This window comes from Salmo salar, chromosome 09 (genome assembly GCF_965601325.2).
Source record: "Salmo salar chromosome 09, fSalSal1, whole genome shotgun sequence".
Taxonomy (NCBI): domain Eukaryota; kingdom Metazoa; phylum Chordata; class Actinopteri; order Salmoniformes; family Salmonidae; genus Salmo; species Salmo salar.
The window spans coordinates 41,388,413-41,412,417 of NC_138299.1; the positions used below are offsets into that span (position 1 = coordinate 41,388,413).

A 24,005-nucleotide genomic window follows, 5' to 3' on the forward strand; every position below is an offset into this window, starting at 1 on the left:
AGAAACATATTGCAAATATGCTATGCACATGGCCACAGTACCCGGAGAGCGCCTGAGTGGGATTATGCGCACCATGCCACAAATTGACCCGTGACTAGAAACCGGAATTGGCACGCTGAAATGGAATGTTCGACTTCCTGAGGTCACCGTCAAGTTTTGTTTTGGGAGGGAGGTCATTTTATGTGAGTCTACACTTTGTTTGTTTTTAAACTGGCAAATGCGTAAAATTAAGTGTGCGGTCGTGGACAAAGATTCTAGGGACACTAAAAAAGAACATCGACCCCCGTCGAAAGAAAGTGGGTAGAATGTAGCGGTGTGATTTTTCGCCTTATGCACTTTAACTGCACCTTATTTTCATGCTTAGTTTATCTAAGTTTGAAGGTACCTTTCCTACAGTCTGTTTCAGGCTCAGTCTTAAAAGGCGAATTATTTCTTTACTTTTTTCTCAACAATGTTTGTATTGCCTCAAATGAATAAGCTACAGATGTTCATTCAACGTCCGGAGCATGTTTGATTGAATGTGAATGGCTTTGTGGTGTAGGTAGTGGTTGAAAAAATACCCAATTGTCATACTTGAGTAAAATTAAAGATACCTTTACGGAAAATTTCTCAAGTAAAAGTCTAAAAGCATTCGGTTTTAAATATACGTATGTATCAACAGTTAATGTAATTTGCTAAAATACTGTATACTTAAGTATAAAAAGTTCAATTGTAGGTCATTTCACATTCCTTATATTTATTTACGAATAGTCAGTGGCACACTCCAACACAGACATAATTTACAAACGAAACAGATGTGTTTAGTGAGTTTGCTAGATCAGAGGCAGTAGGAATGACCAAGGATGTTCTCTTGATAAGTGTGTGCATTGGACCATTTTCCTGCCCTGCTAAGCATAAAAAATGTACTTTGGGTGCCAGGGAAAATATATGGAGTAAAAAATATGAATAGTATAGATACCCAAAAAACTACTGAAGTAAAAATACTTGAAAGTATTTAAGTACTTTACACCACTGGGGAAAGGTAAGTGAATGGGGGTATGACTCATTAGTGGAAGATGAATACATACAGTAACATAATGTAGCACATTTTTTGCGTCCTTGTCTCATATGCTAAAACTCAAAATACAAGCAAAATCTTTCTCAATGTCCTCATAGCATACCTGTCATGCCTGTTGTATTTATCACTGTTGCAGATCTAAAACATGGCGGAAGCAAACCAAAGGCCTCAACGTAAGATGTCCACCGCAGGAGACAGTCTATACAAGGTACTCGGACTGGAGAAGGGGGCATCGCAAGAAGAAATAAAGAAGGCATACAGGTATAAAGCTCTCAACCACAGACAGAAGCTTAGAGAACGACTACAGTTCAAAACGTGTTGGCTTTCTTAATAAAAGCACCATGAACTAAAGCTGTAGTATAGGCTGTCCTGACGCTGCTGTAATTTCCTCTTTTTGGAAGATTTCTAGTAAAAATCTACATATTTGCCTTCTTCTCCCAGGAAACTAGCACTGAGGCATCACCCTGACAAGAACCCAGACAACCCTGAGGCAGCTGAGAAGTTTAAGGAGATCAACAATGCCAACTCCATCCTCAACGACGAAACCAAGCGGAAGGTCTATGATGAGTACGGCTCCATGGGCCTCTATGTGGCAGAGCAGTTTGGAGAGGAGAGTGTTAAATATTACTTCCTCATGCACAAGTGCTGGTTCAAGGCAAGAACTCTTTAAGATCTTATACACAGTTTCATACATATACACTTTGCAGACACCTATACCCAAAAGAGACTTATTGTACCCACTTAATGAGTGCATACTGTACATTTTTTGTTGTAATAAGCATTTGATTCCTGTTGGAAATGAACTCACGACCTTGGTGTTGCTAAATTGTTCTGTATGTTAATCATTACTCATTATTAGTGTTGAAAGAAAACAGAACTCTGTATTATAGTTTAACACTTAGATGTGTATGCATGAAAACATATGCCCTGTGTGACAAAAATCCCCTGTGTATTTCCCAGACCCTGATGGTGTTCTGTGGGATCTTCACCTGCTGCTGCTGCTGCTGTTTCTGCTGCTTCTGCTGTGGGAAGTGCAAGCCACCGGCGGACGAGGAGCACACATACGTAGACCCAGAGGACCTGGAGGCCCAGATCAGAGCTGAGCAGGACAGGGGTGAGTGGGGAAGGGGCAGTGGTATAGGTATTGTGTATATTTCTTAATCCCCACTGATGCGTATCAAAGTAGTGTAGTGGAGGTATACGCCGTTTCAATGAAAGGCTGATGGAACAGATCAGAATGTTTAGCTTAAAATGTTGATCAACTATTATTTCTTCACATTTTAGGCACAGCAATGTACTGACGACGATAGGCCTTCGCGTGAATGTTCCTAAATGCAATTTGCGGGAAAAACGCTGTTCTAAAATGTGCACCCCACATGCGAGCGGTTTCATGGACAGAGATGAAAATATCTGTTAGAAATTTAGAACGGGTGATTTTAAATATGCAAAAACTATCATGTGTTGCTAATATGACTAGGATAATGCCTTTAGCTGCTAGACAATGAGAGAAGAACAGGAGAACACACATGCAAGTCTATATAAAAATTATTGCCTTCATGTTTCTATGGTGGGATTTTGGCTATAGGCTACTTTCAAGTAAGGTAAGATGTACCTCCATGAAGTAAAACGTTTACGTTTAAAAGAATTAACAAATAGAAAAAATATGGCGACGCTAATGATAGGCCTAACCGTCTTCTGGTAGATGGAAAGGCTTTCTTAAAAACCTTCTCTATTAAATGTTAACTACAGTAGCTACAAAGTAGCCTACCTGTCAGAATGATATCATGATTTTTTTCACATCAATCCAGTAGCCTTTTCTTTTGCAAACTCCAACTTGTGCTACAGAAACACTGCTAAGCAAACAACGGTGCTAGGTGCCTGCACGCAGGGTAAGCACGCAGGGTAAGCACGCAGGGTAAGCACGCAGGGTAAGCACGCAGGGTAAGCACGCAGGGTAAGCACGCAGGGTAAGCACGCAGGGTAAGCACGCAGGGTATCTGCACTAGACCTCAAATTGTCTCCTGATGTGGTTTAAGCATTGTTATGTATTTACAGTGCGTTCCAAATTCTGTTTCACGTTTCACTATAAAAAAAATTAATCTATCTACACACAATGGCAAAGCGAAAACAGGTTTTTAGACATTTTTGCCAATTTATAGAAAATAAAAACATACCTTATTTACAGAAGTATTCAGAGCCTTTGCCATCCTTGAAATGTTTCTACAACTTGATTGAAGTCCACCTGTGGTAAATTCAATTGATTGGACATGATTTGGAAAGGCACACACCTTTCTATATAAGGTCCCACAGTTGACAGTGCATGTCAGAGCAAAAAGCAAGCCATGGGGTCGAAGGAATTGTCCGTAGAGCTCCGAGACAGGATTGTGTCGAAACACAGATCTGGGGTAAGGTTACCAAAAAATGTCTGCAGCATTGAAGGTCACCAAGAACACAGTGGCCTCCATCATTCTTAAATGGAAGAAGTTTGGGAGGTGACCAAGAACCCAATGGTCACTCTGACAGAGCTTCAGAGTTCCTCTGTGGAGATGGGAGACCCTTCCAGAAGGACAACCAGCTCTCCACCAATCAGGCCTTTTCTAGTATATTGGCCAGATGGAAGTCACTCCTCATTAAAAGGCACATGACAGCCCGTTTGGAGTTTGCCAAAAGGCACCTAAAGGACCAAGATTGAACTCTTTGGCCTGAATGCCAAGCGTCATGTCTGGAGGAAACCTGGCACCATCCCTACGGTGAAACATGGTGGTGGCAGCATCATGCTGTCTGGATGTTTTTCAGCAGCAGGGACTGGGAGGCTAGTCAGGATAGAGGGAAAGATGAACGGAGCAAAGTACAGAGATCCTTGATGAAAACCTGCTGAAAATAGCTGTACAGTGACGCTCCCCATCTAACATGACAGAGCTTGAGAAGAATGTGAGAAACTCCCCAAATACAGGTGTCAAGCTTGTAGTGTCATACCCAAGAAGACTCAAGGCTGTAATCGCTGCCAAAAGTGCTTCAACAAAGTACTGAGTAGAAGGTCTGAATACTTATGTAAATGTGATATTTAAGCTTTTTATTTTCAATAAATTCGCACACTTTTCTGAACCGTTTTTTTTGCTTGGTCATTATGGGGTTGTTGTGTGTAGATTGATTTGGGGGGGGGGGACAATTGAATCAAATTCACAATAAGGCTATAATGTGGAAAAAGTCAAAGGGTCTAAATACTTTCCGAATGCACTGTATGTGATGGTATACAATTCTAAGCAAGGTTTCAAATGATTATGTTTTAGTCAAACGTTATATCTGTTTGGGCTTCTTGTGGTCAATTTGCAGTCTACAAATTTATTTTTAATTATGACCATCCGCTTGAGGAAAAAATAGTTCCACGGCTGAATCTAGTTGATGATCCCTGCTATACATCTTTAGAAATTAGTTTTAGAATCAGCCCCTCTCTTTGTTTAGATGAACAAGCACATCACTGAAATGGTTCCGGTGCACTATAACGTGCTGCCAGGCTTCCGGTGCACTATAACGTGCTGCCAGGCTTCCGGTGCACTATAACGTGCTGCCAGGCTTCCGGTGCACTATAACGTGCTGCCAGGCTTCCGGTGCACTATAACGTGCTGCCAGGCTTCCGGTGCACTATAACGTGCTGCCAGGCTTCCGGTGCACTATAACGTGCTGCCAGGCTTCCGGTGCACTATAACGTGCTGCCAGGCTTCCGGTGCACTATAACGTGCTGCCAGGCTTCCGGTGCACTATAACGTGCTGCCAGGCTTCCGGTGCACTATAACGTGCTGCCAGGCTTCCGGTGCACTATAACGTGCTGCCAGGCTTCCGGTGCACTATAACGTGCTGCCAGGCTTCCGGTGCACTATAACGTGCTGCGAGGGAGGAAGTAGAAGTAGTCTGAAAATGTTTTTTCATTTTACAACCAGTGGTGAGATTATAATTATGTCTCAGCCAGGCCCAAGTTCAGCCTCTGGCAACTCAGGTGAAACTCCAAACTGGGTCGGCTTTAACTCATTTTGTATACTGTATTACGTGCTTACTGTTTACACCTATTGAATTTTGTACTGTAGCAGCTTGTCTGGGTGGATTACTTTCTAAATGTAATCCATTACTAGTTACCTGTCAAATTGTAATCCGTAACAACTTTTGGATTACCCAAACTCAGTAATGTAATCTAATTACATTGTTACTTTTAGATTACTTTCCCCTTAAGGGGCATGGAAGAAGACAAATGTATGTTACCAATTGAACGACATCTATTGTAGGATAAATCAATGTTAAAGTTTACATATCTGGCCATATATGGATGTACATTTTTACTTTATGGGTTGGTTATGTAGGCTTCTTCTAACCCATCACTTTCTACTACATATAATAATACGATTAAATTATATCTTTACCTTAAAAACCAAAGTCTATATCAGAATTCCAGTCATTCCAATAAATGTTATACCCCTTGATCTTCAAGAATAGGATAAGTAAATATGGAAGTATAGATTAGCCAAATTGTTTTACCTGAGCATAACCCCAAAAGTAAGGACTTTTCTGTTGTTTATGATTGTGTTGTCATGGAGGACTGATTGGGCTCATTGATTCGAGTTGAAAAATAAATGCTGCGCTCATGGAGTGGTATGCTTTGAACACTACTGAAAAGTGTTATTTACATGTGAAAATGATTGCTATATGCTGCATTTGCTATAGGCCTATTGTTTACCTTTTTGTTGGTGCCGCAGATATCTTGATAAAATGCAGCTGTTTAATTGGCAAATCCACAGATGAAACAATAACAAAATGGACACCCCTCAGCTTTTTACCAAAACAGAGGAGGGATGGGCCTGGAGAAATGTAAACACTCAGGTTAATAGACAGAGCTATGGATGCAAGGACTGACAATCCATGATATAACAATTATTGTTTTAACCATGTTATGAGGCTATGCAGTGTTTATTTACATTTACAATGTTTACAAACATTGGAATAAAACAAGCATATATTTTGGGTTCTGATGGAGTGTGACAGTTGAACTAAACTTATGAGTCATTTCTAAGTTATATTCTTCAAGAATGTGTGTGTGCGTGCATACAAACAAACAAACAAACAAACAAACAATAAATAAATAAAAAAAAGTTTGGACGCACCTACTCATCAAATAAAGATGTCCAAACTTTTGACTGTCCAGAAATGGATGTAGCAACTATACATTGCCTTTTTAAGTGTGCAAGTTTGCGCATGTCTCCATTAGGCCTAGGGATTGGCATGAATTAGATTGAGCAATAAAAGCCCCACTTTTATTCCATTCACTGGCTGTCCACTGGTTTCAAAAACAGTGATTGATAGGCAGCTTAAACTTCTTGAATTCAACCATTATTGAGTTCAAAATAAATCAAATCAAATTTATTTGTCACATACACATGGTTAGCAGATGTTAATGCAAGTGTAGCGAAATGCTTGTGCTTCTAGTTCCGACCATGCAGTAATATCTAACAAGTAATATAACCTAACAATTCCACAACTACCTTATACACAAGTGTAAAGGAATGAATACGAATATGTACATAAAAATCTATAAATGAGTGATGGCCGAACGGCATAGGCAAGATGCAGTAGATGGTAAGAGTACAGTATATACATATGGATGAGCAATGTAGGGTATGAAACATATTTAGATTTGTGAATAGCCATCCACAACAACCACAATCCGTAAGGCGCAAATAGCTAAATGAGAGAGCAGCAGTGTGATTCACATTAGTGCGCTATGTAGATATCAATAATAAGTGATATCCGTATCGCTGTAGACTACACCACTGCTGTCATCCTTAACTCCAAGCGTTTATTCAAGTTGGATAATCTTTGGATGCCGACAGCAGTTGCACCATTGGAAGACATAGCTTGGACTGTAGCCTACCAAAGCCCATTCCTGCTCTTTTCCCACGATCCATCAAACACATTTGGTGTGTCATCATAGTGGTCTCTGACTTGTGGTCAGACTCACTCAGGTGGAACAAACTTAAACTTGCACCTTTTCTATGCTGGTTTGAAAGTCATTGAGAAAACAGAGGTGGCAAAAGAAATGACGCCAACATCCTTTCTGAATTTTAAAAGTAATCATCTAGTTTTTCAAACGTATCTGTAATCTGATTTCAATATTTTTTTCTGGTAACGGATTACAGTCAATTTTTTGTTGTTGTAATCTGTTACTCCCCAACACTAAACATAAGGCCCTGCAGCTTATTAACCTATATGCTTCTTGTTTTGGATTCTTTTACCAATTTGGTATTTTAGCTCTGAATGTGCTAGCTGAACTAATGTCATTCCTTTCATCCATTGCAAGCCTGCTTCCTTGTTTGATTGCGATGATGATTGCATAATTAAGGCAATGTTTTTGTTACTGCCTGTTAATCTACATGGTAAACATGGTTTGTAATTGTGGAAAATGATGATCATTACTAATAGAAGTGGTTGTGTAAAACAAAACCAAGAAGAGCACAAATGTCCATATGAGCTAATATAAGTACATGTCTAGATCTAGTCATCTAATAGGAAACGGCTGCCTGCTCGAGAAGAGCTCAGTGAATTAACAGTACATCTCTGTTCTCCCTACAGGTGAACATCAACCCGTTGTGGTCCAACCTCATACTGCTGCTGTTGAGAAGGCAGAGTCCGACCACGACCAGTCTGCATCCAACCACTCTGACCAGTAAGAACCTGTTAGCGAGGTGTCTTCCCATAGCCTGGTCCCAGATCTGTTAGTGCTGTTTTGCTTACTCCTATGGTCATAAGGACTTGGCAAGACTGCACAGACATGGGACCAGTCTAGTCTTCCCAGTCTGCTACTGCCCACCAAGATGGTCCACTCCACTGAAAATACTGTGATCAGTTTCTGGGGTTCAGTGGCAGGTGCTTAAATGCTACAGTCAACCCTTTGTACTATGTGGCCAAAGACATATACAGCTCCTTCAGAAAGTATTCATACCCCTTGACTTATTCCATGTTTTGTGTTACAGCCTGAATTTTTCTTACCCATCAACACAGAATAACCCTTAATGACAATGTGAAAACAACATGTTTTTTTTTTATTTTTGCTAATTAAATGTAGAAATATCTTACTTGCGTAAGTATTCACAACCTGGAGTCAATAGTTGTTAGAATCACCTTTTGGCTGTGATTTACAGCTGAGTCTTTCTGGGTAAGTCTCTAAGAGCTTTGCATACCTGGATTGTACAATATTTGCATATTATTCTTAAAAAAATTATTCAAGCTCTGTTAAGTTGGTTGTTGATCATTGCTGGACAGCCATTTTCAAGTCTTGCCGTAGGTTTCCAAGCAGATTTAGGTCAAAACTGTAACTAGGTCACTCAGGAAAATTCAATGACGTCTTGGTAAGCAACTCCAGTGTATATTTGGCCTGTTTTAGGTTATTGTCCTGCTGAAAGGTGAATTTGTCTCCGTGTCTGTTGGAAAGCAGAATGAACCAGGTTTTCCTCTTGGATTTTACCTGTGCTTAGCTCTATTCCGTTTCTTTTTATCAACCACTGCCTAGTTCTTGCCGATGACGAGCATACCCATAACATGATGCAGCCACCACCATGCTTGAAAATATGAGGAGTGGTATTCAGTAATGGGTTGTGTTGGATTTGCTCCCAACATATCACGTTCTATTCTGGACATTAAGTTCATTTCTTTGCCACAGTTTTTGCAGTTTTACTTTAGTGCCTGTTTTGGAATATTCTGTACAGACTTTCTTCTTTTGACTTTGTCGTTTAAGTTTGTATTGTGGAGTAACTACAATGTTGTTGATCCATCCTCAGTTTTATCCTATCACAGCCGTTAAAGTCTGTAACTGTTTTAAAGTTACCATTTGGCCTCATGGTGAAATCCCTGAGCAGTTTCCTTCCTCTCTGGCAACTGCGTTAGGAAGGACTATCTTTGTAGTGACTGGGTGTATTGATACACCATCCAAAGTGTAATTAATAACTTCCCCATGCTCAAAGGGATATTCAATGTGTGCTTTAAAAAATAAAATAAAAAGTCACATAAGTCCATGCAACTTATGTGACTTGATAAGCGAATTGTTACTCCTCAACTTTATTTAGGCTTGCCAAAACAAAGGGGTTGAATACATATTGACTCAAGACATTTCAGCTTTTCATTTTTTATTAATTTGTAAAAATGTCTAAAAACATAATTACACTTTGACATTATGGGGTATTGTGTGTAGACCAGTGACACAATCTAAATGTAATCCATTTTAAATTCTGGGGGTAACATCAAAATGTAGAAAAAGTCAAGTAGTGTGAATACTTAAGGCACTGTATGTGGATGTATATTTTCATATCTTCATAATAAGACTGTCTCATTTTCAATTGCCAGTTGTGGTCTATGTTTACAAGAATCGTACATTCTTATGATTGTGCCAACTGTCAAGTTTACCTTAATGTTTAGCGGATCTTTTTGTAGATTGAAAAATTAGAATTTTGAAATGGTATGAAACAGTATGTACAGGGTAACGGCTTCTATGTATACTTAATGGACCGTGTAGAGAGGGTGATTGAATCCAAACTGATGTCTCCCAAATGGCTTCTTGTCTAGTGCACTACCGTTTGACCTCAGCTATGTAGTGCACTACTTTTCACCAGGGCCCATAAGTCTCTGGTCAAAAGTAGTGCACTATATAGGGAATAGTGTGCCATTTTGAGACGTAGCCTGAGTCTGAATTCGTAAATAAATGTGCACTTTAAGCACCTTAGCATAATGAACCACTGTCATAGTAAGGGCTGCTGTGAACTGCCACTCCCCCTTACGTGGGAGACCAATAACTGCAACTTTAACCTATGTGAAGAAATGCCCAAAGTTTAAATGTGTTGTTTATATGTTTGTTTGTAGGCTACAGAGCGATATTTGTTCAGGCTTTATTTTCAGTTTTCCAAAGCTTGTGATTCCAATTTGTAGGATTCTGTACGCCAACCCCAGTCCTGAACTCACATATGTGCTCACTGCTTTTATTTTGTCACGTCTCTCTCTCATACCTCCCAGTTTTTTTTCTCTGTGTGTAATAATATAGGAGATGTTGTCATTTAAAACTCTCTCTCTATTCCTGAACCAAATTATTCTCTATTTCTTTTGATGATCTAATCTTGTGTGATCTGGATACCCTGTCAAATTCCCTTTCTGTACACGATATTTTTTATATTGATCGCTTCCTACGCACGCCCGCTAGACTTTTTAAACACTTGGACACCAAGTAATGACAGTTGTTGAAAGCCATTGTCTCACACACCAGCAATCTGCATATTTTAAAGTGGGTTTCTGATGTAGTTCACCAGTTTCAGTGAATACTGCCAAAATTCCAATGCAGGTAAAAAATCTTTCTGTAATTGTTCACCCGACCTAATATGGATAGAACAAAGGCCTTCCTTTTAATAAACATTTTTTTTATCCTACTTTTTTTTTATATATACTGTTGATACTGTAAAATATATTTATGTGTGTGTATATGATTAATAAATTGGGGATTCTGATATTGTTTGCCTATTCATGTCTTCTGCATAACTTATTTTTCATGACAATACCATACTTCTACAAGAAATAAATGTCAGTAAAGGTGCTTGTAGTCCAGAAAAACATGAAACTTGATACCTAATTTGTTTACTATCAATGCTTGATACAATGAGTAGCAGTAGCCACAATAGGCAACTGACTTGGAGTGACTTGGCCTGTTATGATAGGTTGTTTGTGTAATCATGGCCCCTAGTCAGTTATCTCCCAGTGTCCATACAAACACCACACCTGATTAACAGGTGTCAGGTTTTCAGCAGGCGCAGGCAGGAACCAGGTCAATGTTGAGAGGCTGACGGAATTAGGTCGGAGAGGCAGCGATATCATAAGGACTGTGGCGTTTTCCTTTTGGTTGTATATCCACTGTTTAAGCCTATGTTTTGATTCTTACTAAACTTTCAGGAGCTGTTTTGAAGGAGATGATGGATTCTGAGAAACACCATCTCATCGAGGATGATACTACAACATACTCCATGGCATTACTGGGGCATGTAGCTCTTCTTTGCAACATTTAAGGCCTATGTTAGGAAAAGTTACTATTTTAATGTTGCATTATCTTAATCTCAGTTAACAGCTGTTCAGTCCAAATTGCACTAATCGATAAATGGACAACTCCGTTATCAGTGTATAGTTGATAGAATGATGTGTGAAAGAAATACAGCCTAGACAGAACATGTATACCAAGTGCTTAGTTATCATTAAATGTACCCAAGTTGCTGATTGTCATGCATATTTGTATGTTTTGTCCCAAACTTTCTTGCTGTTTTTAATACGAGAGCTCTAGTGAGTAAGATTTCCATTGTATGTATTATTCCATGACCCACTCTATATGACAAATCAACTTGATCTTGGGACGCTTTCTCTCAGGTCATTCCCTGGGTCTGAGCAAGACAAATGTCCCAGTCCAACAACAGATACTGGAGACAGAACTGCTGCAGCTGACCGGTGGGAACCTGTTACTGCTACTGGTCACTGCCATGAGAACGACAGGGTTTTGTGGACAGAGAGTCGTGAGAAGCAGCTGGCCAAGAGGAAACTCATCATCGCTTCTGTTGTCAGCCTGGTCTTCATGGTTGGAGAGGTGATCGGTAAGATTCTGATAAATAATGACACATGAAGAAGATAATGGAGACAGAAAACAGAAAGAAACTAATACATTTTGGAGTACAGATTTTCCTTTTTACTCAACTTGTAAAATAGTCAATCTGGTGGATAAATTATATTTCTGAAACGTGTGTGTGTGTGTGTGTGTGTGTTTCATTTTCTCTATCCTCACAGGTGGCTACGCGGCACACAGTCTGGCCATCATGACCGACGCTGCTCATCTCCTCACAGACTTCGGTAGCATCATGGTCAGCCTCTTCTCTCTATGGGTCTCCTCCAGACCTCCCACCAAAACCATGAATTTTGGCTGGCATCGCTCAGGTTGGTTTGACTTTATAAGATCTCAGACTGGCACCATGTGTCAATATGACTTGTTTTAGTCAGATGAACTCAGACTGGCACCATATGTCAATATGACTTGTTTTAGTCAGATGAACTCAGACTGGCACCATGTGTCAATATGTCTTGAGTGAAGAGGCTGACCATGATGCTACCGAAGTCTGTGAGGAGATGAGCAGCGTCGGTTATGGTGGCCAGACTGTGTGCCGCGTAGCCACCTGTGAGGATAGAGAAAATGAAACACACACACACACGTTTCAGAAAAGTGTTCTGAGGCTAAATATAATTTATCCACAAGTCAGATTAACTTTCCTGAGCATGTTTCAGTGAGCTTCAGTACATTCAAAAGATATAACTTTCCATAATGTATATTTTAATAACAATTACCATTCTCGGTGTGTATTTGGATAGGGAAGCAAAAAAATGATCCTTTGTAGTTGAACAACAGTCTATGATTCAGTGTGGGAGATTCAGTGATTCAGTGTGGGAGATTCAGTGTGGGAGAGTTTGCTCTTGTAGATTTTGATGTGTTTTTTTGTACAGGGGGTGTGAATAGGGAGTAAATTAGTTGACACCTTAAGTAAATGTTTCTCTAATTTCCTGGGAACATCAATGTGTCAGCATTGATATGACCAGATATCATTCCCAATAAGTCTTTCATGGTCACGTGTGTTCTGAAAGTGGTCTTTGTGGTTAAAAGACACTAAGGAAGTTAAGTTGCTAATTGTTTACTTATATGGTGGCTTGAATATTGGCTGTATCACATATACATGATATAATATGAATCCATTTCTTATCGTCCCTATAATGTTCTGCAGAAATCCTGGGTGCCTGTCTGTCAGTGCTGTCCATCTGGGCTGTGACAGGAGTGCTGGTGTTCATTGCCGTTCAGAGGATCCTTAACGATGACTTTGAGATCCACAGCCACATCATGCTCATTACCTCTGGCTGTGCTGTGGGGGTCAATGTCTTGTGAGTAAAGCTAAGAATGTCTGTTTTGTCAATATATATTTTGTAATTTTTTATTGGCCTTCATGGGATTGGTTGTGAAGGTGTGAGAGACATAGACTGGTCCCAGATCTGTTTGTGCTCTCTTGTCCACTACTATGGTAATTGCCAAACAATAGGACTTGGCAATACAGCATGAAAAGATCTGGACGAGACCTGGTCAGTTGTAGATAATTGGCTGCTCTTCTAACAATAGGCTTTGTTTGTTTGTGAAGAATGGCCCTAATCCTCCATCAGTCCAGTCACAGCCACGGTCCCTCCTACCATCGACCCCATGACAATACAGTCAACCTATCACACGGCCACTCTCACGGACTCCCTGGTGGCCATGGCAACACCAGCGTGAGAGCGGCTTTTATCCATGCAGTAGGGGATCTGTTGCAGAGTCTGGGGGTACTGCTGGCTGCTACCATTATACACTTCTGGGTCAGTGATGCTGTCGACTTCACTTGCCTTATTCCTTTTAGCTCATAGTGGAGCAAAATGCCTTAACAGTTATTCTTCAGCAAACCCCAGCCATCAACAGGCAAACGGTAGGATGAGATATTTATGCAGCAGAATATGTTAACCATACTTACTGTAGGCTATACCTGCAACTCTGGCTAATATTTAGAGGAAAACATCAGCTTTATTATTTATCTCTTTTTATCCCCAACAGCCTGAGTATAAAATAGCAGATCCCATTTGTACCTTCATGTTCTCTGTATTTGTGCTGGGAACAACTGTCACTATCCTGAAGGATGTCTTCAGGATACTCATGGAAGGTGAGTACACAGGTTATCATCCAAACCTTGAAGTAAATACTGTGGCCTGTGTATTTATCATTCTGGACCTTGAAAGTGTGTGACCAAGTTAAACTAAAAAAATCATTAAAGGCTATTGTAACATGGTCATTGTATGTAATAGTCTCACTGTATAGAATGTTATCATAAGCATCCTTAGTGTTTTTTTGTGGGACTCTACAGGGGTTCCTAAAGGTATCGACTTCAATACTGTGAGAGAAATGCTGCTGTCGCTGAGAGGAGTCAAGACCACACACAACCTCCACATGTGGGCCCTCACATTGAGCCAGTCACAGCTCTCTGTACACGTGACTATAGGTACGCACATGCCTGCACAGACTAACACTACAATACTATGTCTGTACAATACACTCATGGTCAGACAGACATACGGACAAGCACGCACACACACACACACACACACACACACACACACACACCACACACACACACACACATCTGAATATTCTGTCAGTTGTTAATCAGGAACACCTCAGTATTGGTGGTTTGTCTTTGTGTTGATGTGACTGTGTTGATCTCACCAAAAATAATAGAATCCATATTCCTTTTTCTTTTGTTCTGAAGAGGAAGATGCCAGTCCCCAACTTGTACTCGTGGAGGCTACCAAGCTGCTCCAGTCAGAGTTTGGTTTCTCCAGCATCACCATCCAGGTAGAGCAGTATGCAGAGGAGATGATCTATTGCATGCAGTGCCAGGACCCCACGGACTGACATCACCACCACCATGGGGTTGAGACTGAACTATAGGGACCACTATGGGAGATTGACTGACTGAATCCATGGGGGTTATTTGAGAACCCTGCACAAAATCTAGCATGTGCTGGCTAGCTACTCGATTGAGATTTGTTAAGTCTGTCATGACAGACCACTATGGGGCTAAAGACTCTACGGACAGGAGAGCCTTCTCTACGCTATGAGAGGGAAGAGTTCTACCCAGCCGATGTCTGTACTGTATGCCTGTTACAGTATGCCGTGTGAGATCACACGACTTTACTTCAACAGGATGTACTGTAGATTATACACCGGGACATGAGGTGCTATCACTTCATTTTCCTTCGTGTAGCACTTCTGTGGGAAAGCTCCTGTTTTGATCAATATTGGTTTTTCTAGTAAGATAACAGACAGACAAGGTCAACAGAAAGTATCATTGTCACACATAATGTTTTATGTAAAAGATCGGATCATATTTAGATAATTACATGTATCATATTTATTTAGTTTATGTTACATAACAGGTGTGGTATATTAACATAAATACTGAAACATTTCGATCTCGAACATTGTTTTTTAAACCTTTCAGTTGGTAGACCTTTCAGTTGCCTTATTTCCCTCTACATTCTTACTGATTTACTACCAAGGTGAGACCATGGTGATTGAGGGACTTCACAGACAGGGTGAGATTCAATCCAAGGCGTTTTATAGACCAGCACACTGGAAAGCCAACAATGCGCCTTTGAAAGGAAATTTCCCTGACGTCCGTGGAGATCACATTCAATATAAACATTGTGCATGTCAACTCAAGCATAAATGACCTTTAAAAGACGAGCCATGCGCTGCTCTGTAAACGTGCCTTGGATTGAATCCAGGACTTGGTTGTTCAGGATCTGAGTAATGTGTTGAGCCTGGGGAACAGACTCATGCCGTTCTGTGTCATCACCTCCATCACCATCTCCAAGGGAACCCCTTCTATCTTACTGATGTACTCAGCACAGACCGATGTTCTCCGGCTCATTTCTCACCTACAGTATGTTTAAGACACAATAGCAGAGAGAGTAGTGTTAGTAATACCATCGCTATAAAATATTCTTGGATGTATAAATTATTTTCCAACATTATTTGATGTACAACCACTTTCAAACCAGGATAAAGTAAATTGTATATGGATGTCAATATATACTCTATACTTTGTTTTTCTCTGACGTTGTGTTTTACTTTGTTTTTCTCTGACGGTATGTTTTACTCTGACGGTGTGTTTTACTCTGACGGTGTGTTTTTCTCTGACGGTGTGTTTTTCTCTGACGGTATGTTTTACTTTGTTTTTCTCTGACGTGTTTTACTTTGTTTTTCTCTGACGGTATGTTTTACTTTGTTTTTCTCTGACGGTATGTTTTACTTTGTTTTTCTCTGACGGTATGTTTTACTTTGTTTTTCTCTGACGGTATGTTTTACTTTGTTTTTCTCTGACGTTGTGTTTTACTTTGTTTTTCTCTGACGTTGTGTTTTACTTTGTTTTTCTCTGACGGTATGTTTTACTTTGTTTTTCTCTGACGGTATGTTTTACTTTGTTTTTCTCTGACGGTATGTTTTACTCTGACGGTGTGTTTTACTCTGACGGTGTGTTCTACTCTGACGGTGTGTTTTACTCTGACGGTGTACGGTGTGTTTTACTCTGACGGTGTGTTCTACTCTGACGGTGTGTTTTACTCTGACGGTGTGTTTTTCTCTGACGGTATGTTTTACTTTGTTTTTCTCTGACGGTATGTTTTACTCTGACGGTGTGTTTTACTCTGACGGTGTGTTTTTCTCTGACGGTATGTTTTACTCTGACGGTGTGTTTTACTTTGTTTTTCTCTGATGGTGTTTTACTTTGTTTTTCTCTGACGGTGTGTTTTTCTCTGACGGTATGTTTTTCTCTGATGGTGTTTTACTTTGTTTTTCTCTGACGGTGTGTTTTTCTCTGATGGTGTTTTACTTTGTTTTTCTCTGACGGTGTGTTTTACTTTGTTTTTCTCTGACGGTGTGTTTTACTCTGACGGTGTGTTTTTCTCTGACGGTGTGTTTTTCTCTGACGGTATGTTTTACTTTGTTTTTCTCTGACGGTATGTTTTACTTTGTTTTTCTCTGACGGTATGTTTTACTCTGACGGTGTGTTTTACTCTGACGGTGTGTTTTTCTCTGACGGTGTGTTTTACTTTGTTTTTCTCTGACGGTGTGTTTTACTTTGTTTTTCTCTGACGGTGTGTTCTACTCTGACGGTGTGTTTTACTCTGACGGTGTGTTTTTCTCTGACGGTATGTTTTACTTTGTTTTTCTCTGACGGTATGTTTTACTCTGACGGTGTGTTTTACTCTGACGGTGTGTTTTTCTCTGACGGTATGTTTTACTTTGTTTTTCTCTGATGGTATGTTTTACTTTGTTTTTCTCTGATAGTGTTTTACTTTGTTTTTCTCTGATGGTGTGTTTTACTTTGTTTTTCTCTGACGGTATGTTTTACTTTGTTTTTCTCTGATGGTATGTTTTACTCTGACGGTGTGTTTTACTCTGACGGTGTGTTTTTCTCTGACGGTATGTTTTACTTTGTTTTTCTCTGACGGTGTGTTTTACTTTGTTTTTCTCTGATAGTGTTTTACTTTGTTTTACTCTGACGGTGTGTTTTACTCTGACGGTGTGTTTTTCTCTGACGGTATGTTTTACTTTGTTTTTCTCTGATAGTGTTTTACTTTGTTTTTCTCTGACGGTATGTTTTACTTTGTTTTTCTCTGACGGTGTGTTTTACTCTGACGGTGTGTTTTACTCTGACGGTGTGTTTTACATAGTTTTTCTCTGACGTGTTTTACTTTGTTTTTCTCTGACGGTGTGTTTTACTTTGTTTTTCTCTGGTGTGTTTTTCTCTGACGTTGTGTTGGACTTTGTTTTTCTCTGACGGTGTGTTTTTCTCTGACGTTGTGTTGGACTTTGTTTTTCTCTGACGGTGTGTCAGTAAATAAATAAACACATAAACACCCCTGTCTGCCTCTCTGGCCCCAAGGCAGTAAACCAGTTTCTAGACACATGCTCTTCAACGGCAGCTGTTTCACCAGGTTCTGCTTCTTGTGAGAAAACACATAAAGAAAGGAAGAAAAAAGCACTTCGTCTGTTCAGATAAAATACATCAAACAATAATTATTTTTGAAACAAAGTGAACAAGTGCTGTGTTGTTACACCTACTCAGTGTGAGAAAACAAAACAAATCAAATCACAATTTATTTAAAGTGTACTTATCAAAAGCCTCGATACAGAAAATTATAACAATAATTTTTGTAAAAAGAAAGTGCATTATGCTCGGAATACATTTCTCGTGTAAAGAACAATACTAGTTCCCTTTTGAAGGGAACAATAGTGTTCTCTATCAGTCATACAACAAGGTATTGTTCTTTACCTGCTCTTCGCTTTAGATGGAGGAATGGAGAAGTACTCAGCTCTCACGCCCTCCATGGCAACTGTCAATGACACTCCGAGATTTGACTACAACACAGTATATAAATGAGTAAAACAGTATGTGAACATTGTTAAAGTGACCAGCATTTCATTATTAAAGTGACAAGTGATTCCATGTCTTTGTACATAGGACAGCCGCCTGTAAGGTACAGTGTTGACTAACCGGGTGGTAGCCGGCTAGTGACAGTGACTAAGTTCAGTACTGGGTGGAGGCCGACTAGTGATGGCTATTTAACAGTCTGAAATAGCCTTGAAATAGAAGCTGTTTTTCAGTCTCTCGGTACCAGCTTTGATGGACCTGTACTGACCTCGCCTTCTGGATGGTAGCGGGGTGAATGTCCTTGATGATCTTCTTGGCCTTCCTGTGAGATTGACTGCTGTAGATGTCCTGGAGGGCAGGCAATGTGCCCCTGGTGATGCGTTGGGAAGACTGCACCACCCTACGGTTGCGGACAGTGCAGTTGCCATACCAGGCGGTGATACAGCCCGACAGGATGCTCTCAATGGTGCATCTGTAAAAGTTTGTGGGTCTTAGCGGCCTAGCAGAATTTCTTCAGCCTCCTGAGGTTGAAGAGGCGCTGTTGCGCCTTTTTCACCACACTGTCTGTGCGGGTGGACCATTTCAGATTGTCAGTGATGTGTACGCTGAGGAACTTGAAGCTTTTCACCTTCACTGCGGTCCCGTCAATGTGGATGAGGGCGTCTCCTGAAGTCCATGATCGGCTACTTTGTTTTGTTGAGGGAGAGGTTATTTTCCTGGCATCACTCCGCCAGGTCCCTCACCTCCATGTAAGCTGTCTCATCATTGTTGGTAATCAGGCCTACTACTGTTATGTCGTCTGCAAACTTGATGATTGAGTTGGAGGTGTGCGTGGCTACGCAGTCAAAGGTGAGTCATTGTTTCCTACTGTCAGGAGAATTTTCAATCCCAATGATAACTAACAATCAATAAGCTTTGACCAATCCCCAAGGTTTGTAAGACACTGGGTTAATAATAATTAGCTTCTGCAAAATGTTCGTACAGTTTATTCACGAGAACGTTCTGAAGTCCATAATACAAAGACATCCATTTTATAGTTCACTCCTTACTTACGCACATACATCCACACAAACAGTAGATATCCTTCGCACATACATACACACGAACAGTAGGTGAGTTGTATCCCTCCCCAGAGTTCTCACCACTGTTTATCACTACCCAGCGCTGTCCGTTCCCTTCCCCCGAGACTAGAGGAACCTTGAAAATAACTCCCTGTCCAATCATAAGTTTCTCAGAGTTCTAGCCAGGTCGGGTCAAACACAATTGAATTGTTCTCGGTATTTTCTTAGACACACACACACACATTTCTATCCCTCACATCTCTACCAAACCTTATTGGACTTACGTTTAGTACTTTAATCATTCATTATACATGCCACACAAACTTAGTAATTACTAATTAGTTACGTTTCAGGGTAGGATTCTTTAATCATTACCTTTAAGCATATAATTCCCTTATCACCTACCTTCACCACCTGGTGGCGGCCCATCAGGAAGTCCAGGACCTGGTTTGCATCGTCTGTGGATCTATTGGGGTGGTATGCAAATTGAATTGGGTCTAGGGTTTCAGGTAAGGTGGAGGTGAAATGATCCTTAAATAGCATCAAAACACTTCATGGGAGTAATTTAGTTCAGTTATCTTTGCTTTCTTGGGTACAGGAAAAATGGTGGACATCTTGAAGAAAGTGGGGACAGCAGACTGGGAAAGGGAGAGATTGAATATGTCCGTAAACTCTCCATCCAGCTGGTCTCCGCATGCTCTGAGGATGCCATCGCCATTTCTCGCACAATTAATTTTAGACTCAAAAAGATCCCACCATGTTGAACGAATAAATAATCTGTCAGCATTTAAAAAACACAACTTCCTGTTTCAATCACAGCTGTCATTAATTTTTGGATGGAAACAGGGTTAGTTAGTGTCGTGTAGTATGCTGTATGCACCAACAGTATAAACATCCCACACTTGATCATTTTCATTAGCAAGAATCACTGACTGGTACAATATTGACAAAATGTGATTTAATTTAAGCCAGTGCTTGCTTTCATTCTTCTTTCCTGGACTGAATAATTGTAGGGATGTAATCTATCAGGAATGTATTTGGCTGGGGCATTTGTAGAAATCCCCCCTCAGTTTTATAATTGGAATGTGATAGAAAACGAGGCAACGGTGTGCTTTAGGACCATTCGGATGTCTCCGAGCGGTCGGATAGGCTGTTTGGAGTGTTTATTCGACTGGATAAAAAAAATAAAAAAAGTGATGTCCCCCCCACTTCTAAAACCAAAGTTGTGCCACTGATATTTGGTATGGGAGAGGAATGTGTTTATTTTACTGTCACTAAATGTAGCTTGGCTCAGTGCAGGGTCTGCTCTATGAGTTCATACATAGGAGATCTACAGCAAAGTGTTACCTGTTTTCTGTTGTGTCCTGTGTCAGTGGAGAAGTCTGCCTATAACAGATGTTATTATATCTCATATAGCTGTTATAAAAGCTTTATGAATGCATACTTGTGTCCTGTGTGATTCAGATGTTGGTGGAGACAGTCTCCTGTGGAGTGAATCTACTGATGAACATCAGACCGACGGACGCATCGTCCCCATCTTTGAGGAGCGTCTGAGACAGATGGGTCAGTGGCTGGGGTTCATCTACAACACCACCGCATGGAAGGCCAATAACAACAGCATCACACCTGACATCAGTTCATCATCATAATAATTATCGTGAAGAAACATTTTGACTTGTTTCAGATGTCCAGAAGGATTGTTATGGTAGTAGAATAAGTTTAGAAGTTTAAATAGTTAGAGGCTAATGTTGTAAAAATGTGAGCTAATATAGATATGACTGTACTATAAATAGTAGTGGGACAGTAGCCTTTAGTGATTGTTGCCCAAAAAGTAGTAGTACTAGTAGAAGTAGTAACAGCTGTAGTAGTAGTAACAGTACTATTAGTAATAACAGTAGTAATAACAGTAGTAGTAACAGTAGTAGTAGTAGTAGTACTAGTAGTCATAACATTAGTAGTAGTAACAGTAGTAGTAGTAGTACTAGTAGTACTAGTAGTAGTAACAGTAGTAGTAGTACTAGTAGTCATAACATTAGTAGTAGTAACAGTAGTAGAAGTAGGCCTAATAGTAGTGCCAGTTACTGTTGTTGGGTTCTACAATCCTATTGAGTTTCAGAAAATTGGTCAAGTTGGAAATGGGTGTTATAGCCCTAAATTGAGTGGCCATCTTGGAACACAACTATTCCTTCACAAACTGTCTTTAGACTAGTGTAGAGGCTGTGTACGAAATCTGTCGTGCCTGGTACTTACCAAAAGTAAATACTGTGTACTAATCATACTACCTAATACACTGAACAAAAATATACATGAAACATGAAAAGTGTTTGTTCCATGTTTCATGAGTTGAAAAATAAGATCCCTGAAATGTTCCATATGCACAAAAAGCTTATTTCTCTCCAATTCTGTGCACAAATTTGTTTACACATCCTTTGCCAAGATAATCTATCCACCTGACATGTGTGGCATATCAAGAAGCTGATTAAACAGTATGATTATTACACCGGTGCACCTTGTGCTGGGGACAATAAAAGACCACTCTAAAATGTGCAGTTTTGTCACACAACACAATGCCACAGATGTCTGAAGTTTTGAGAGAGCCATGCAATTGGCATGCTGACTGCAGGAATGTCCACCAGAGCTGTTGCCAGAGAATTGAATGTTCATTTCTCTAGCATAAGCCACCTCCAACGTCGTTTTAGAGAATTTGGCAGTATGTCCAACTGGCCTAACAACCGCAGACCACGTGTAACCACGCCCAGGACCTCCACATCCAGCTTCTTCAACTGCGGGATCGTCTGAGACCAGCCACCCGGACACCTGATGAAACTGAGGAGTATTTCTGTCTGCAATAAAGCACTTTTGTGGGGAAAAACTCATTCTGATTGGCTGGCCCAGCTCCCCAGTGGATGGGCCTGCCTCCCAAGTGGGTGGGCCTATGTCCTCCCAGTCCCAACCATGGCTGCACCCCTGCCCAGTCATGTGAAATCCATAGATTAGGGCCTAATTAATTTATTTCATTTGACTGATTTCCCTATATGAATTGTACCTCAGTAAAATCGTTGAAATTGTTGCATGTTGCGTTTATATTTTTGTTCTGTATATTTACAACCTACTGTTTAGTAAAAATGTGATCGGCCAGAGCTCCAGAATGTTGTGTTTAGTCTTTAAAGACATTGTGTTCTGAGAGAGAGGTTTAAACAAACTAGACCAGTGGTTCCCAAACTTTTTATAGTCCATACCCTTCAAACATTCAACCTCCAGCTGCGTACCCCCTCTAGCACCAGGGTCAGCGCACTCTCAAATGTTGTTTTTTGCCATCATTGTAAGCCTGCCACACACACACTATACAATACATTTATTAAACATAAGAATGAGTGTGAGTTTTTGTCACAACCCGGCTCGTGGGAAGTGACAAAGAGCTCTTATAGGACCAGGGCACAAATAATAATATAATAATAATCAATATTTTTTCTCTTTATTTAACCATCTTACATATAAAACCTTATTTGTTAATATAAAATGGTGAATAACTCACCACAGGTTAATGAGAAGGGTGTGCTTGAAAGGATGCACTTACAGTTGAAGTCAGAAGTTTATATACACCTTAGCCAAATACATTTAAACTCAGTTTTTCACAATTCCTGACATTTAATCCTAGTAAAAATTCCCTGTCTTAGGTCAGTTATGATCACCACTTTATTTTAAGGATGTGAAATGTCAGAATAATAGTAGAGAGAATTATTTATTTCAGCTTTTATTTCTTTCATCACATTCCCAGAGGGTCAGAAGTTTACATACATTCAATTAGTATTTGGTAGCATTGCCTTTAAATTGTTTAACTTGGGTCAAACGTTTCGGGTAGCCTTCCACAAGCTTCCCACAATAAGTTGGGTGAATTTTGGCCCATTCCTCCTGACAGAGCTGGTGTAACTGAGTCAGGTTTGTAGGCCTCCTTGCTCGCACAGGCTTTTTCAGTTCTGCCCACAAAAAAATGTTCTGCCGAAAAATTTCCTAGAGGATTGAGGTCAGGGCTTTGTGATGGCCACTCCAATACCTTGACTTTGTTGTCCTTAAGCCATTTTGCCACAACTTTGGAAGTATGCTTGGGGTCATTGTCCATTTCGAAGACCCGTTTGCGACCACGCTCTAACTTCCTGACTGATGTCTTGAGCTGTTCCTTCAATATATGCACATCATTTTCCTCCCTCATGATGCCATCGATTTTGTGAAGTGTACCAGTCCCCCTGCAGCAAAGCACCCCCACAACATGATGCTGCCACCCTCGTGCGTCATGGTTGGGATGGTGTTCTTCGGCTTACAAGCTTCCCCCCTTTTCCTCCAAACATAACGATGGTCATTATGGCCAAACAGTTCTATTTTTGTTTCATCAGACCAGAGGATGTTTCTCCAAAAAGTACGATCTTTGTACCCATGTGCAGTTGCAAACCATAGTCTGGCTTTTTTATGGCGGTTTTGGAGCAGTGGCTTCTTCTTTGCTGAGCGGCCTTTCAGGTTATGTTGATATTGGACTCGTTTAACTGTGGATATAGATACTTTTGTACCTGTTTCCTCCAGAATCTTCACACGGTCCTTTGCTGTTGTTCTGGGATTGATTTGCACTTTTCGCACCAAAGTACGTTCATCTCTAGGAGACAGAATGCGTCTCCTTCCTGAGCAGGAATGACGGCTGTGTGGTCCCACGGTGTTTATACTTGCGTACTATTGTTTGTACAGATGAACGTGGTACCTTTGAGGCATTTGAAAATTGCTCCACAAGGATGAACCAGACCTGTGGATGTCTACAACTTTTTTTCTGAGGTCTTGGCTGAT

At 40.3% G+C, this 24,005-nt stretch overlaps 2 protein-coding genes across 3 annotated transcripts; both read left to right on the forward strand.

The window, feature by feature from the left end:
• Positions 1-78: 78 nt before the first annotated feature.
• On the forward strand, positions 79-10,600 carry dnajc5gb (DnaJ (Hsp40) homolog, subfamily C, member 5 gamma b). 2 transcript variants are annotated; one of them, XM_014211504.3, is made up of 5 exons: positions 79-182; positions 1,194-1,318; positions 1,499-1,712; positions 2,018-2,171; positions 7,673-10,600. In XM_014211504.3, the coding sequence occupies exons 2-5, from the start codon at positions 1,203-1,205 to the stop codon at positions 7,768-7,770; spliced, it is 582 nt and encodes a 193-aa protein (XP_014066979.1). In that variant the 5' UTR covers positions 79-182; positions 1,194-1,202; the 3' UTR covers positions 7,771-10,600. The 2 variants fall into 2 exon arrangements, with proteins under 2 accessions (XP_014066979.1, XP_014066978.1); XM_014211503.3 differs by having other exon boundaries at positions 131-296.
• A 78-nt stretch (positions 10,601-10,678) lies between these two features.
• Positions 10,679-16,245, forward strand: LOC106611353 (proton-coupled zinc antiporter SLC30A2). Its single transcript, XM_014211505.3, has 8 exons — positions 10,679-11,111; positions 11,492-11,712; positions 11,903-12,049; positions 12,886-13,039; positions 13,291-13,501; positions 13,734-13,839; positions 14,041-14,175; positions 14,443-16,245. Exons 1-8 carry the CDS (start codon positions 11,044-11,046, stop codon positions 14,586-14,588), a joined length of 1,188 nt encoding a protein of 395 aa, XP_014066980.2. The 5' UTR covers positions 10,679-11,043; the 3' UTR covers positions 14,589-16,245.
• The last annotated feature ends 7,760 nt before the right edge of the window (positions 16,246-24,005 follow it).

What these genes read in the sequence shown, in the direction of transcription:
- dnajc5gb (XM_014211504.3), top strand. Translation starts at nt 1,203, where the DNA reads ATGGCGGAAGCAAACCAAAGGCCTCAACGTAAGATGTCCACCGCAGGA. An exon ending in TGCACAAGTGCTGGTTCAAG is followed by an intron (nt 1,713 to 2,017) that starts GCAAGAACTCTT and finishes TGTATTTCCCAG; the next exon opens with ACCCTGATGGTGTTCTGTGG. An exon ending in CAGAGCTGAGCAGGACAGGG is followed by an intron (nt 2,172 to 7,672) that starts GTGAGTGGGGAA and finishes TTCTCCCTACAG; the next exon opens with GTGAACATCAACCCGTTGTG.
- LOC106611353 (XM_014211505.3), top strand. Translation starts at nt 11,044, where the DNA reads ATGATGGATTCTGAGAAACACCATCTCATCGAGGATGATACTACAACA. An exon ending in TACTCCATGGCATTACTGGG is followed by an intron (nt 11,112 to 11,491) that starts GCATGTAGCTCT and finishes GCTTTCTCTCAG; the next exon opens with GTCATTCCCTGGGTCTGAGC. An exon ending in CTCTGTACACGTGACTATAG is followed by an intron (nt 14,176 to 14,442) that starts GTACGCACATGC and finishes TTTGTTCTGAAG; the next exon opens with AGGAAGATGCCAGTCCCCAA.